This window comes from Neofelis nebulosa, chromosome 14 (genome assembly GCF_028018385.1).
Source record: "Neofelis nebulosa isolate mNeoNeb1 chromosome 14, mNeoNeb1.pri, whole genome shotgun sequence".
NCBI classification, from domain to species: Eukaryota; Metazoa; Chordata; class Mammalia; order Carnivora; family Felidae; genus Neofelis; species Neofelis nebulosa.
In genome coordinates, this window is record NC_080795.1 from 38094901 (window position 1) to 38111829 (window position 16929).

Sequence of the window (16929 nt, forward strand, 5' to 3'; positions counted from 1 at the left end):
TTTACTCGCTCACCTCCATGAAAATTTTTATGCTTTAGATATCCCAATTTGCATATTTTTATTTTGTGGTTCTAGTAAATTATTGTAATTATTATTTGAATACTTTTGTCTTTTAACCTTCATACTAGCTTTATAATCGATTAACCCACCACCTTTACATTAGATTATTTTGGATTTTACTATATGTTGACAGTTACCAGTGAGATTTACACTTTCATATGTGTTCTCATTAATAATTAATTAGTACTCTTTCATTTCAGCTTAAAGCAGTCCCTTTCACATTTCTGGTAAGGCTGGTCTAGTGGTGATGAACCCCTTTTAGTTTTGCTGCTCTGGAAAACTGTTTATCTCTCCATTTCTGAAGGACAGTTTTCTGGGTTCTTGGACCATTGTCTGGCACAACGATCATGTGTACAGCAGTTATTTGTTGGAATGTTTATTTCCCCTACCTGGTTGTAGGCTCCTTAAATAAGGCACTCAGTAAATGTGTGTTAAGTCCTGGAATGACTATATGAAACCTCACCATGATGAAGTGGAGATTGGGGATTCTCTCCTTTTATCTGTATTAAATGTCCTGGCTCTTTCGTCTGACTTCCCACTTTGAGTTCATTAGAGCCCCACTTGCCCTGGAACGTGCCCCTTACTAAGTTATAATACAATCTGAGTGACTTTGACCTGCACCTCCTCAAAATAACTCTTACACCTAAGCTCCTATCTGAGCTTAGGTGCTGCGGTTCTCTCTATTCTGAGAGTTAGTTTCTTTGTGTCCCAGTGTATTGCTTAGGGAGTGATTTTTTTCCCCCCTAACTGCTTTGATAATTGAGATGAATGAGTGGTTGAATAAAAGAAGGAAGGCACGAAGGCTAGATAGGTGTCAGCTCAGAAACCTTCGCATGTGTGTTATGAGCATGTGCCTTCATAAATCTAATTTCACAGTGGAAAGACCATTTATATTCTCTCCAGGACCTTCATCAGTTAAGCCAGATATATTGTTCATGAAAATATTTTAGGAGATGTTCCTTCTTGTTTTGTTTTTCTTAAACCTGATTTTTAAGCACCACATCCTATTTTCCACTTAATCTATTTCTGCATGCTTACATTTAAGATCCCCATTACAATCTTTTTTGAGTCTTTGTATGTAAATAAGTAAAAATGTGCTAACAGCTTTACTTCTTTCCATTTTTCTTTACACGTTTTCCTGTTGCAACTAAGTGTGGATTCTGTTCTGATAATAATTTTTTTAAATTGATTTTCTGTAGCCACATTAATTGCTTGCTACTTCATAAACGGTTTTATTCATTGATTGCAAATAATGGCATGGACAAGGTCAGACACGTTGGTCACCACTCAGAGAAAATCAATATCCTAGCCAAGAATTAAAATGTTACCGTCAAGCAGGTATTTAAGGAGTATCTGCTTCCTTATTTATCTTCCAACTAATCCCTTCCTGAACGAACCTTTCTATGAGATGATATACACCACACATTTTTTAAGAACTACATCATCAGGAATGCATTTTCTTTTTGTCAAAAACATGCTGTGTGTTTTTAATCCGTGTGTACACAAACCATAGTTTGACAGCCATAATCTAGAATTGATTTATTGCTCACCTGTGTTTATTTTTCTTCTCAGATGAGTTCTGCACACTTACTAATAAATCATTCAGTGGTACTCCCAGTTTGTTATTAATATCAGTGTCAACAAATAATTCCATCTGGAGTATGAAATAAATTAAAGTTTCCATAAGACATGCTGAAATTTATCTCAGTGATTTCAAATAGCTTTATGTGGATTATGCTTGTCATTCTATTTGATTCCACAAATAGTTATGGCACACTAAGGAGAGGCAATAATAAACTACAGCTCATCCAATGATGCGTTCACAGCAATGGTGAGGGCTACTAGTGACTGAAAGTTCTAGGTCTTTTCAGCGTATGACTTTCTATGAGTTTTGGCCAAGTTAGATCTCTCATTTCAGAAATACATAGACCTCTGTAAGTAAAGATGAGGTTTTGCATGTATCTCTCCTCTATTTCACCTTGTTTGGGAACCGTCTATATTCCATACTCTTAATTGTAACACCCAATGTATTATTTATTTCTGCCTACTGAAAATGTGGTAAATATACCTTTTGCTCTGCCCAAATCGTGGGAAAAAAAAAAATTACGACAGGAGTAGTACATGAGAGATACCAAGGGGGCCATCTTCGTGTTTTGTAGCCTTATTAGTTCTTAGCCATGAGGAGAGCTTACCTTCCTTAAATGTTTCCCAGGAGAGATGATAAAATGCCATGTATTTTTTTTTTCTGAAACTACTATCTTAATGATTACTATAGTAATGTAATATTATGCTGTTGAGAATAGTTTTTATTGTGATAGTCTTGCCCATAGATCCAGATTCATTTTTTTCCCTATTGTAAGAAAAAGCATTTCTTCAAGGATAATTGTAACTGTTTAGGGTTTTTGGTTTTTTTTTGAAATGAATATACTGACACCTTAGTCTCTTTTGAAAACCTTCCAGTTTTCAGTTATAACATGCAATTTGTTTTGCTCATTTATGGAATTAATCATCAGTTGATTTTGCTGTTCTTTAGGATTCCTAAATGCAAACATTAACTTTTTTCAATATTCTTCCTTTTAGAATATTTTTCTCAGCACTTGGGTGAATATGAGAATGTACTAGCAGCACTTGAAGACCTAAATCTTTCCATCCTGAAGGCCATGGGCAAAACAAAAAAAGTAAGGAAATGTTGGTGCTTATTTTCTATAAAATCTCTTCTTTGAAAACATTTTCTTGGAAAATCACACCTGTTCCCTAATGTACCATAAAAGTATGTATTGATTTTTACAACCTACAACTTATTTTCTCACTATTAAATGACCTATTGTAGTCATTCCAAACCGTGAGGTGCCAGATACTGTGCTTTTTGCTGAGGATGCAAGGATACAAAGAGCTGTGCAAGCAGCTCTTACTCTGGTAAGGAGACGAGTGTGTGAACAAGCCATCGTTAGATAGCACAACAGAGGGCAGCACGAGATGGGACATGTGGTTCATGCTGGAGGCAATGACACCTGTGCAATTGCAGATGAAGTTATAGCTAGGGAAAGGAGAAAGAGACACATGGAACAGCATGTACAAAGTCCCTGTGTTGGAAGCGGCATGGAGCAGGCACAGGGCATTCAAGGAAATTAAGATGGTCGGTAAGATTAAAGTCTAGAAAACTCAAGAGTGGCATGATTTGAGATGAAACTGGTTTAGCAGAGAGGAGCCGTAGCTTTCATGATTTTGTTGGTGAACCTAAGGATGTAGACCTGCCTCCTAGATGTAAATAAATCAACCACATTTTAAGCAGAGATGTGGAAACTCATGCAGTCTTTTGAAAAGCCCATATAAGACTCAGCTTGGGATTAGGGTGGAGAAGGTGGGGAACAGAATCAGGAAGATGAATGAGGAGGCCAGTTCACTAACCCAGGCGAGAGATGTTGGTAGTTTAAAGGTATTGGCAGACAATATGGTGAAAGGGAAAATAATTGTACATATGTTTGAGATCCTGTCAATAAAACTTGGAGGAGGATAGAATGTGGGGAATGGGAGAAGGATAGGTCCAGCGTGAATCCTAGTTTTTCGCTGGTGTGCCTGGTGGTGGCACTACATAGACTGCTGAAAGAAGACCGGGTTTGAGGAAGTAAGCTCGTGAGTTCTATTTTAGACCTGTTGAATCTAAGCTCCCTTTGAGAAATCTAAGGAAATTCAAGTAAACCATCGGATACAGAGATCTGTATCTGACAGGTGAAGTTTAGACTGGACATATGTTTGTGAATTGTCAACGTTTGCACAAAGAACGTGAGTGACATCACGTGGGGAGAGAATATACAGTAAAACAAGAAGAGGACCTAACACTGAGCTTTAAGGAACTGCACCTTTTGTGGGTGGGTGGGTGGGTGGAGGAGAATGAGTTGGGATGAGAAGGAGTGGGCAGAAAGAGGAGACGGAATCTGGGAGACTGTGGCATCCAGAAGTTGGGGAGGGTATTCCAATGAAGTACAGACTGGTCGATAGTGTTGACTGCTATGGAGGGGGCAAGAGATGAGAATTACATTTCCTGTTGGTAAATTAAAAACGATATTCTTGCATTTGAGGTGCATAACAAGAAATGAGAATGTTTTTTCTAAATGTTTGTTTGTTTGTTTGTTTATTTATTTATTTATTTATTTATTTATTTATTTATTTATTTTTAAAATTTATTGTGAAATTGGTTTCCATACAACACTCAGTGCTCATCCCAACAGGTGCCCTCCTCAATACCCATCACCCACCCTCCCCTCCCTCCCACCCCCCATCAGCCCTCAGTTTGTTCTCAGTTTTTAAGAGTCTCTTATGCTTTGGCTCTCTCCCACTCTAACCTCTTTTTTTTTTCCTTCCCCTCCCCCATGAACTTCTGCTAAGTTTCTCAGGATCCACATAAGAGTGAAACCATATGGTGTCTGTCTTTCTCTGTATGGCTTATTTCACTTAGCATCACACTCTCCAATTCCATCCATGTTGCTACAAAGGGCCATATTTCATTCTTTCTCATTGCCACGTAGTATTCCATTGTGTATATAAACCACAATTTCTTTATCCATTCATCAGTTGATGGACATTTAGGCTGTTTCCATAATTTGGCTATTGTTGAGAGTGCTGCTATAAACATTGGGGTCCAAGTGACCCTATGCGTCAGCACTCCTGTATCTCTTGGGTAAATTCCTAGCAGTGCTACTGCTGGGTCATAGGGTAGATCTATTTTTAATTTTCTGAGGAACCTGCACCCTGTTTTCCAGAGTGGCTGCACCAGTTTGCATTCCCACCAACAGTGCAAGAGGGTTCCCGTTTCTCCACATCCTCTCCAGCATCTATAGTCTCCTGATTCGTTCATTTTGGCCACTCTGACTGGCGTGAGGTGATATCTGAGTGTGGTTTTGATTTGTATTTCCCTGATGAGGAGTGACGTTGAGCGTCTTTTCATGTGCCTGTTGGCCATCTGGATGTCTTCTTTAGAGAAGTGTCTGTTTATGTTTTCTGCTCATTTCTTCACTGGATTATTTGTTTTTCCAGTGTGGAGTTTGGTGAGCTCTTTATAGATTTTGGATACTAGCCCTTTGTCCGATACGTCATTTGCAAATATCTTTTCCCATTCCGTTGGTTGCCTTTTAGTTTTGTTGATTGTTTCCTTTGCTGTACAGAAGTTTTTATCTTCATGAGGTCCCAGTAGTTCATTTTTGCCTTTAATTCCCTTGCCTTTGGGAATGTGTCAAGTAAGAAATTGCTATGACTAAGGTCAAAGAGGTCTTTTCCTGCTTTCTCCTCTAGGGTTTTGATGGTTTCCTGTCTCACATTCAGGTCCTTTATCCATTTTGAGTTTATTTTTGTGAATGGTGTGAGAAAGTGGTCTAGTTTCAACCTTCTGCATGTTGCTGTCCAGTTCTCCCAGCACCATTTGTTAAAGAGATTGTCTTTTTTCCATTGGATGTTCTTTCCTGCTTTGTCAAAGATTAGTTGGCCACAAATTTGTGGGTCTAGTTCTGGGGTATCTATTCTATTCCATTGGTTTATGTGTCTGTTTTTGTGCCAATACCATTCTGTCTTGATGATTATAACTTTGTAGTAGAGGCTAAAGTCTGGGATTGTGATGCCTCCTCCTTTGGTCTTCTTCTTCAAAATTACTTTGGCTATTCGGGGCCTTTTGTGGTTCCATATGAATTTTAGGATTGCTTGTTCTAGCTTCGAGAAGAATGCTGGTGCAATTTTGATTGGGATTGCATTGAATGTGTAGATAGCTTTGGGTAGTATTGACATTTTGACAATATTTATTCTTCCAATCCATGAGCATGGAATGTTTCTCCATTTCTTTATATCTTCTTCAATTTCCTTCATAAGCTTTCTATAGTTTTCAGCATACAGATCTTTTACATCTTTGGTTAGATTTATCCCTAGATATTTTATGCTTCTTGGTGCAATTGTGAATGGGATCCGTTTCTTTATTTGTCTTTCTGTTGCTTCATTGTTAGTGTATAAGAATGCAGCTGATTTCTGTACATTGATTTTGTATCCTGCAGCTTTGCTGAATTCATGTATCAGTTCTAGCAGACTTTTGGTGGAGTCTATCAGATTTTCCATGTATAATATCATGTCATCTGCAAAAAGTGAAAGCTTGACTTCATCTTTGCCAATTTGATGCCTTTGATTTCCTTTTGTTGTCTGATTGCTGATGCTAGAACTTCCAACACTATGTTAAACAAGAGCAGTGAGAGTGGACATCCCTGTCGTGTTCCTGATCTCAGGGAAAAAGCTCTCAGTTTTCCCCATTGAGGATGATGTTAGCTGTGGGCTTTTCATAAATGGCTTTTATGATCTTTAAGTATGTTCCTTCTATCCCAACTTTCTCGAGGGTTTTTATTAAGAAAGGTTGCTGGATTTTGTCAAAGGCCTTTTCTGCATCGATTGACAGGATCATATGGTTCTTATCTTTTCTTTTATTAATGTGATGTATCACGTTGATTGATTTGCGAATGTTGAACCAGCCCTGCATCCCAGGAATGAATCCCACTTGATCATGGTGAATAATGCTTTTTATATGCTATTGAATTCGATTTGCTAGTATCTTATTGAGAATTTTTGCATCCATATTCATCAGGGACATTGGCCTGTAGTTCTCTTTTTTTACTGGGTCTCTGTCTGGTTTAGGAATCAAAGTAATGCTGGCTTCATAGAATGAATCTGGAAGTTTTCCTTCCCTTTCTATTTTTTGGAAAAGCTTGAGAAGGATAGGTATTATCTCTACTTTAAATGTCTGGTAGAATTCCCCAGGGAAGCCATCTGGTCCTGGACTCTTATTTGTTGGGAGATTTTTGATAACCGATTCAATTTCTTCGCTGGTTATGGGTCTGTTCAAGCTTTCTATTTCCTCCTGATTTTTGGAAGCGTGTGGGTGTTTAGGAATTTGTCTATTTCTTCCAGGTTGTCCAGTTTGTTGGCATATAATTTTTCATAGTATTCCCTGATAATTGCTTGTATTTCTGAGGGATTGGTTATAATAATTCCATTTTCATTCATGATTTTACCTATTTGGGTCACTCCCTTTTCTTTTTGAGAAGCCTGGCTAGAGGTTTATTTTGTTTATTTTTTCAAAAAACCAACTCTTGGTTTCATTGATCTGCTCTACATTTTTTTTAGATTCTATATTGTTTATTTCTGCTCTGATCTTTATTATTTCTCTTCTTCTGCTGGGTTTAGGCTGCCTTTGCTGTTCTGCTTCTATTTCCTTTAGGTGTGCTGTTAGGTTTTGTATTTGGGATTTTCCTTGTTTCTTGAGATAGGCCTGGATTGCAATGTATTTTCCTCTCAGGACTGCCTTCGCTGCGTCCCAAAGCGTTTGGATTGTTGTATTTTCATTTTTGTTTGTTTCCATATATTTTTTAATTTCTTCTCTAATTGCCTGGTTGACCCATTCATTCTTTAGTAGGGTGTTCTTTAACCTCCATGGTTTTGGAGGTTTTCCAGACTTTTTCCTGTGGTTGATTTCAAGCTTCACAGCATTGTCGTCTGAAAGTATGCATGGTATGATCTCAATTCTTGTATACTTATGAAGGGCTGTTTTGTGACCCAGTATATGATCTATCTTGGAGAATGTTCCATGTGCACTCGAGAAGAAAGTATATTCTGTTGCTTTGGGATGCAGAGTTCTAAATGTCTGTCAAGTCCATCTGATCCAATGTATCATTCAGGGCCCTCGTTTCTTTATTGACCGTGTGTCTAGATGATCTATCCATTTCTGTAAGTGGAGTGTTAAAGTCCCCTGCAATTACCACATTCTTATCAATAAGGTTGCTTATGTTTGTGAGTGATTGTTTTATATATTTGGGGGCTCCTGTATTCGGCGCATAGACATTTATAATTGTTAGCTCTTCCTGATGGATAGACCCTGTAATTATTATATAATGCCCTTGTTCATCTCTTGTTACAACCTTTAGTTTAAAGTCTAGTTTGTTGATAAAAGTATGGCTACTCCAGCTTTCTTTTGACTTCCAGTAGCATGATAGATAGTTCTCCATCCCCTCACTTTCAATCTGAAGGTGTCCTCAGGTCTAAAATGAATCTCTTGTAGACAGCAAACAGATGGGTCTTGTTTTTTAATCCATTCTGATACCTATGTCTTTTGGTTGGCACATTTAGTCCATTTATGTTCAGTGTTATTATAGAAAGATACAGGTTTAGAGTCATTGTGATGTCTGTAGGTTTCATGCTTGTAGCGATGTCTCTGGTACGTTGTCTCACAGGATCCCCCTTAGGAACTCTTGTAGGGCTGGTTTAGTGGTGACGAATTCCTTCAGTTTTTGTTTGTTTGGGAAGACCTTTATCTCTCCTTCTATTCTAAATGACAGACTTGCTGGATAAAGGATTCTCAGCTGCATATTTTTTCCGTTCATCACATTGAAGATCTCCTGCCATTCCTTTCTGGCCTGCCAAGTTTCAGTAGAGAGATCCATCATGAGTCTTATAGGTCTCCCTTTATATGTTAGAACGCGTTTATCCCTAGCTGCTTTCAGAATTTTCTCTTTATCCTTGTATTTTGCCAGTTTGACTATGATATCTCGTGCAGAAGATCGATTCAAGTTACGTCTGAAGGGAGTTCTCTGTGCCTCTTGGATTTCAATGCCTTTTTCCTTCCCCAGATCTGGGAAGTTCTCAGCTATGATTTCAAGTACACCTTCAGCACCTTTCCCTCTCTCTTCCTCCTCTGGAATACCAATTATGTGTAATTATTTCTCTTTAGTGCATCACTTAGTTCTCTAATTTTCCCCTCATACTCCTGGATTTTTTTATCTCTCTTTTTCTCTGCTTCTTCCTTTTCCATAATTTTATCTTCTAGTTCACCTATTCTCTCCTCTGCCTCTTCAATCCGAGCCGTAGTTGTCTCCATTTTATTTTGCAGTTCATTGATAGCATTTTTTTAGCTCCTCCTGGCTGTTCCTGAGTCCCTTGATCTCTGTAGCAATAGATTCTCTGCTGTCCTCTATACTGTTTTCAAGCCCAGCGATTAATTTTATGACTATTATTCTAACTTCACTTTCTGTTATATTGTTTAAATCATTTTTGATCAGTTCGTTACCTGTTGTTATTTCCTGGACGTTTTTCTGAGGGGAATTCTTCCGTTTCGTCATTTTGGATAGTCCCTGGAGTGGTGGGGGACTGCGGGGCACTTCCCCTGTGCTGTCTTGAATAACTTGCGTTGGTGGGCGGGGCCGCAGTCAGACCTGATGTCTGCCCCCAGCCCACCGCTGGGGCCACAGTCAGACTGGTGTGTGCCTTCTCTTCCCCTCTCCTAGGGGCGGGATTCACTGTGGGGTGGCGTGGCCCGTCTGGGCTACTTGCACACTGCCAGCCTGTGGTGCTGGGGATCTGGCGTATTAGCCGGGGTGGATCGGCAAGGTGCATGGGGTGGGGGTGGGGGGTCAGGCTCAGCTCGCTTTTCCTTAGGAGATCCGCTTCGGGAGGGCCCCTGCAGCACTGGGAGGGAATCAGACCCCCCTGAGGGATGGATCCGCAGAAGCACAGCGTTGGGTGTTTGCACGGAGCAAGCAAGTTCCCTGGCAGGAACTGGTTCCCTTTGGGATTTTGGCTGGGGGATGGGCGAGGGAGATGGCGCTGGCGAGCGCCTTTGTTCCCCGCCAAGCTGAGCTCTGTCGTCCGGGGCTCAACAACTCTCCCTCCCATTGTCCTCCAGCCCTCCCGTTCTCTGAGCAGAGCTGTTAGCTTATAACCTTCCAGATGTCAAGTCCCTCTTGCTGTCGGAACACACTCCGTCCGGCCCCTCCGCTTTTGCCAGCCAGACTCGGGGGCTCTGCTTGGCCGGCGGGCCGCCCCTCCGCCCCAGTTCCCTCCCGCCAGTCCGTGCAGCACGCACCGCCTCTCTGCCCTTCCTACCCTCTTCTGTGGGCCTCTCATCTGCACTTGGCTCCGGAGAATCCATTCTGCTAGTCTTCTGGTGGTTTTCTGGCTTACTTAGGCAGGTGTAGGTGGGATCCAAGTGATCGGCAGGACGCGCAGTGAGCCCAGCGTCCTCCTACGCCGCCATCTTCCCGACCAATCCCTCGAAATGAGAATGTTTAAAGCTAATGCGGAATTTTTGGAGAAAGCCAGTAGATTTATATGTATGTCCTTGAACTCCACTTGTTCCCAAAGCCCCCAAAGAAAAGTAAAATGAGATTTTTTAAGGGGGAAGTTTGTAGTAACAAAAGTTGGAAACTGAAAAGCAGATGAGCAAGTGGCTGCTGGCAGCAGACCTGAGACATTTCATGGCTTGACTTGTAGTGGGAAAGCAGAAAGGCGCGGGGATCTAGTGGCACTCACTGGCACCGGAAATGGCAGGGAATGGTGGGGCTAAAGCAGAGTAACCTGGTGGAAATCTTGTGATTCCCCGCTCTTCTCTATGGAGTTGGGCAACCGCCTTTTGATCCACCCAGGTAGAAAACCTAGACTTGTTCTCTTTAAGGGTTCAAGGGGAGGATCTCTGCCTTGTCTCCATAGTTGGAGGATTAAGTAGAAACTTACATTCTAAATGAAAGGACCTCCAGCTTTCTTCCTTCATTTAACTCCCAGAGGGTTGGCATCCTGCAGGCAGACCTAAGAGGTTGTCTCTGAGAAAGCCAACTGGTACAATAGGAAGCACCTAAAGTCCGTCGCATGGTAGATAGAGCTCAACCTCATCTCCCTCTTCTCCCCTTAAATCCTAAAGGCTTGCCCGCAACCCATCATTAAAGATGTACGGTCAGCCACGTATCCCCAAATTTCTTACGGGAGAGGCAGAGATCAAGGCAAACCAAAAAGGAGGGAGGGAGGGAGGAATGAATGAACAAAGCAATACAGGGGACTGACTATGCAGGAAGATGAAAACTCCCAGTCTCCTCAGCCCCGTCAGAAGGAGAAGAGAAGATATTGTGTCCATGAATCAAAAGCTGTTTGAAATTAGAATAAGAGCACAAATAAAGACTTCCAGAATTCTGGAAAATAAAGCTTAGAAAGTGTTGCAAAAAGTAAAGCAAAAAAGGAAGTATACGAAAATTGGAGCATCAGCCTAAGATGTCCTATAATCCAAATAACAAATTCTAGAAAGAGAAAACAAATGGAATCTGAATACGTTTTCCTTTGATCTGTTAAGGAGTATTTGGAAACTGTGTAAGATTTTACTCCTTAGGACCTTCCCTCCAGAAATGGTAATTGTTTCAAACCTCTGCTTGGTGTGGCTGACTTCTCTCCTTGTTCGTTAGGCCTCATCTTTAATACCTCAGAGTATTAAATGTCCTCAGAGAAATCTTCTCTGACCACCTTATGTAAAAGAGGTTGTCTCTGAGTATCTCCTGTCCTTCTCTGGCAATAATCAGAATGAGTAACTATGTATTTTATTTTTGTTTTTTTTTCAATGTTTATTTATTTACTTTGAGAGAGAGAAAGGGTGGGGTAGGGCCAGAGAGAGAGAGGGAGAGAGAGAGAATCCCAAGCATGTTCCAGCTGTCTGCACAGAGCCCAATGTGGGGCTCTGTCTCATGAACTGTGAGATCATGACCTGAGCCAAAATCAAGAGTCGGACATTTAACCGCCTGAGCCACCGAGGCACCCCTGTATTTTGTTTTGGTTTTTTAATGTTTATTTATCTGAGAGAGAGAGAGAGAGAGAGAGAGAGAGAACGCTTGAGTGGCGAGAATGCTTGAGAGGGAGACACAGAATCTGAACCAGGCTCCAAGCTCTGAGCTGTCAGCACAGAGCCTGATGTGGGGCTCAACCTCATGAACCAAGGGATCTGAAGTTGGACACTTAACCGACTGAGCCACCCAGGCACTTCTGTATTTTGTTTAGATTTTTGTTGTTTGTAAGGAGGGAGAAGGACAGTGTCTCTTTTGAATATCCAGAGCCTGACACAGAGCCTGACAAAATGTAGTCAGTAAAACTTTGTTGATTGCTTAAATAAAGTGACTTATATTGATACTCATTCTGCTCTAAAAGCCAAGTAATTTTGCTCCTGAAAGAAAAATTGCTCCTAAGTCCATCTAAGAAGTATTCAGATATCCTTTAATAGGAAGAAAAAGCAAGCACATAATTTTTGTTTTCTCACACATTATATTAAAATCATGTTCTTTGTATTAATACAGTGAGGCTTTGTGGGATTTAAATGAAGATCAACCTGTTCTATTTTGGTCTCTTTGGTACAAAGCCTATTTCTTAGCACAGACTCTTGAAAATGCATTTAATCTGTATAATCATGTTGCCTAATCAAGGACAAAAAGATTTTTTTAAATGATCCAAAATAAAATTAGGAAAGGTTCTTCATGTGATGGCTCAAAAATGAGTGAAATGCAGGAGTTTGACAGTTTTTTCAAGCCACTGTTGCACTGACATCTTCTCCATGCTGTCTAGCACAATGAACCCTTCTGAGTGAGAAATTCAGCATTTCTTTTTGAGAATCTCTCTATATTTTTTCCCAGATGAAAAGTCCTGTCTCAGTAGGGAGGGCTGACTGTTCTAGGCTTTTATGAAAAGTGAAATGTAAGCCATTTGTGAGTATATCTGTCTGCTGTGTCAGAGAATGGATAAAATGGATTCCAGCTGCTTAACTTAAACCCCAGGAGGTGACTCGGGACAGATACAGTCTGTCACTGTTATTTCCCCTTCTCCTCTTCCCTTAACCCAAGCCTTTCTATATAGGTCCTCAAGGGTTACCTGGATTATTTTTCAGAATAAACACCGTAGGTCAAATTCCAAATGGTTATTTGCAAGCCTTGAATGTAGGTAAAAGCAGAACTCCCTGTCTGGCTTTGGGATTTCACAAAAAAATAGTGGGTTTGTCTATTCATTTTTCTTTCTACAATGGGGTGATAAGCTAACCTACATCATTAGCATGTGGTGTGCTTGGAATCTCAAAGAAAATGTAGAATTCTGGTGCGGAAGTTAAAATTCATCTTGTGCTATTTATATAAACATAAATGGAATTCCAGATTCCCTTAAGCCTTACTGGTAAGACTTCAAAAGGAAATGATCATAAGCTAAAGTGAAGAATGATGTTCTTAAAAGAATTACTTAGGGTGTGAATAATTACACCTTGATGAGTGAAGCTGGGAAAATGTCCAAAATTAAAATGTATACAAAGTTTGTAGTTTTCACCTGGAAGCTGTTTTCAAACAAGTACATTCTACAATACATCTTCAATTATTTTAAGGAACAATATAGTTGAGTCCTAGCATCATTGGGTTTCAGTCATTCCCTTCTTAAATCTGTCTTTGGGGTCTGTAGACTCCTTCATTTCAACCCTCCCATGTCTTCTCTAACCCTGTTTCCTTATATTTAGCAACTGGGCCCCCTGGGCTCCATGTTCTTTTCACTTGTTAAAAATCACAATTTTGGGGGACGCCTGGGCGGCTCAGTTGGTCAAGCGTCTGACTCTTGGTTTCAGCTCAGGTCATGATCTCACAGTTGGTGGGTTCAAGCCCTGCATCGAGCTCTGCACTGACAATGGGGAGCCTGTTTGGGATTCTCTCTCCCTCTCTTTCTCTCTGCCCCTCCCCCACTCACACTGTCTCTGTCTCTCTTTTAAAATTGTGGAAACTGAGTCACAAAGTGGTTAGTTGATTTATTAATATCATAAAGTTAGATTTAAGCCAAATTCTCATTTGAAAATTTTTATTTAAGGTTTATGTGTTCCCATATGGAATATGTTGCAAATAAACAATTCTAAGTTGTATCATGGCACATTGGTGGCATGGTGTTAGACCAGTTTGGTCTTTGAAATGATTGAGCTCTTCAAAGTTTAGTTGTTGATCAGCAAAGTCTGGAGACTTCTAGCTTCCCTGGTTATTTTCAGCTTTGTTTTAAGCAAATGAACAAATACGTTTTCAGAGCTTTGTGTAATATGTGAAGAACATTTGAAAGAAATTAAGGACAGGAGCAGATAACTAAATGCTGAGATGCCAATTTAATGCTAAAATAATATAAATGGTGTATAAGCAAAGTTCTGGGCAAAGAAGTTCATACTTTTTAATATACATGGTCTATTGCCAGAGGGATAGATGGAACATTAACTAGAAAACAAAGGAAGTTACCTGCCATGTCAGAGAAGAAATATTTAGCTTTTTACTTGGAGAGTGAAATGTATCCAAAAGAAAGGCTAATATACCAGAGATCAATAAGCAGAAATCTCGGTGGCCTTCTGAGCTCTGGGTAGATTTATACAGGATCTGAAAATATCCAAATAGAAGCCCACCTGATTTTTTTTTCCCAAATAGCTAACTATTCCAGCACTATTTCTCCATTTTTTATCCATTCACTAAAATGCCATAGTTACCGTTTGTCAAATACTTCTACTTGGATCTGTGCCCAAGCTCACTGTCCTGTTCCACTTGTAAAGCTATATTATCTAGTATTGTTAAGATGTTGTCTTAATTTTTGAACACTTGGGTATATTTGAAAATGTGAAAATGCAAATCTACCCTTATTATTCTTCTTTTCCAAAGAGTTATTTTTTTCTGTCTTGTCATTTTCATGTAAGTTTTCATTGTTTTCCAGTTTTAAGGAAAAATTCCATGGGAATTTTTATGGATTTACATTACATTTGTAACTTGAAGAGAACTGTCATCTTGGTAATATGCCTTCCCATGCAGCTGCATACATCCTTCTCCATTCATCCAAGCTTCCTTTTGGGTCTCATGAAGTTTTTTATGATACTTCATATAGTTTCAAAACACATCTGGTTAAATCAATTCACAGATGTTTTGTATTTCTGTTGCTTTTCTAATTGGCCTGCCTCTTCATATTCCTAACTTCATATTGGTGGTGTATTGAAACACGACTTTTTTTTGTATATAAATTTGGTAACTAGGTTAGCTACCATATTGAGTAGCTTCTCTGTGACATGTCATTTATCTTCCATTGCTGATATGATGAGTTTGAACATTGAGACCCATGCTCACTTATGGGAAGAACCAAGCCATCGTCTCTGTCTCCCGCCAAATCCAACTAGTCTCCACTTAGTCTTTAGCTTTCTGACTCACCTTCTCCCATTTCTCTGATCTGAACTTTGAGGCCATACCTTATGCCTGTTGGTGTTATGCAAGATTTCAGATTCTTCTTCAGAGCTGTAAGGCTGTAGGAAATTACGACTCTGCACTTAAAATCTTACATCCTAGACGAACAAGATAATTTTCCATAATACCAAATAAAGCTTTTAAAACTTCAGGGGCGCCTGGGTGGCTCAGTCAGTTAAGCATCCGACTTCAGCTCAGGTCATGACCTCATGGTTCATGAGGTCGAGTCCCACATCAGGCTCTGTGCTGACCACATAGAGCCTGGAGCCCGCTTCCGACTCCGTTTCTCTTTTCTCTCTGCCTCTCCCCTGCTCGCGCTCTTTCTCTCTCCCAAATAAATAAACGTTAAAAAAAAAATTAAAAACCTTGTCACAAAATACCACAAATACAAACTTGTAAAACATTAACAGATTCTCTATTTTATCAGAAGAGGAAAAAATGAATAATAAAACAGTGAATAAAATGTATTTAATTGCTGGTACACCAGGCTGTGAATAAACTTGACATTCACAAATGAGTGCTCAATGTTAAGTTAGCAATCAGAGAAAACTCAGGGAGGAGGTAAGATTTAAGCGAGTGTCAGAGAAGGGGCAGGATTTTAAGAGAGAAGAGAGAAAGAAGATAAAAGAGCCTGCAGGTATCGGCCCCGCCTTTGACCTTTCAAGTGGGTAGCTGGGGACTGGTTCTGCTAGAGGCCCTCATTCATTTCTAGAAGAGGCTATTGTTTCTCAGTGGTCAGGATCAGGTCATGCTGACTGCAGTTTGTCACATTTCACCTTATTTACTGTTTCTTGAATGAGTGTATAAAAACTAAGCAATGGTCTTGCAAGTAATCTTGAGAGGACTTAAAAAAATTCAAATTCTTAGACATGTGTCAGAGGCCCCAGGTAAACCTCCAGTGCACCCCTAAATCCACAGGGATCCCTGTAACCACTTTTTTTCTTCATGATCACTTTGTTTTCAGACAATCTTCCCAATCCTCCCAGCCCTGCACCCCTTTTCCCACCCCAACAAGAAATAAGATCTAATGAGAAATTATTGTATCATGTGTCATGTACGTATGGTTTTGAATAGCTCGCTATTTTCTTCATGGAAATCTTTTTTAAATTTATCTTCCTTAAATCGCTGGCTGGAACACTTAATTTCTTGACAGAAATGCAGAGTTAATTATCTGCTTAATGAAGTTAAAAGTCCAAAATACATTCCTTTATTTAAACAGAAAACCTGGCTTACTTTGCCTAAAGACACAGTTCTGAACTACAGTTGTCTTCGTGAAGTTATAGCCCCATTTCTGAAGAATTGATCTTTGACATGTTCAAAGATAGATAAGGGAAAGAGAAGATAATGCAGACATATCTAGGGGGATACACAGCACAGCATGGGATTCTTCTGTCATGAGAATCACATTTGAAAAGACTCATTTCTTTTGCCTGAAGTGGAAAAGCGCAGAGGGAGAGATTAAAAATTGGTCTGTGTTGTATTTCTGGATATGACAAGCATCAGTTATTATCATGTCATTGTTCTTTCTCTTTGTTTGCTGTTGCAAAACAAATACTAAATGTTACTTGAGGATTATTTATTTTTTGCCAGAGTCCTTATTTGAATAGCATGTGCAAAAACAAGACAAATGTGGTGTTACGCCTCTGCTTCCTGTGTGGCTGTGGGACAAGAGCACTTGTGTCCACATAGTATTGTCTGTCCCCATAGGATGATTTATTTAATGATCTGACCATTGTGTACTAGCACGTGGCCTATAGGTCTCATAGCCCTACAAGGTTGTAGTATGGTCTGGAATCTCTGGTGTGGTTCAAAAGTGACA

At 39.9% G+C, this 16929-nt stretch overlaps 1 protein-coding gene across 1 annotated transcript in view; it reads left to right on the plus strand.

Annotated features, from left to right (window-relative positions):
• NECAB1 (N-terminal EF-hand calcium binding protein 1) overlaps positions 1 to 16929 on the plus strand; it is a 197291-nt gene that overhangs the window by 86261 nt on the left and 94101 nt on the right. The window contains exon 5 of the mRNA XM_058698510.1: positions 2641 to 2738. Within this exon, the coding sequence (XP_058554493.1) occupies positions 2641 to 2738 (98 nt within the window). The remainder of the gene's footprint in view (positions 1 to 2640; positions 2739 to 16929) is intronic.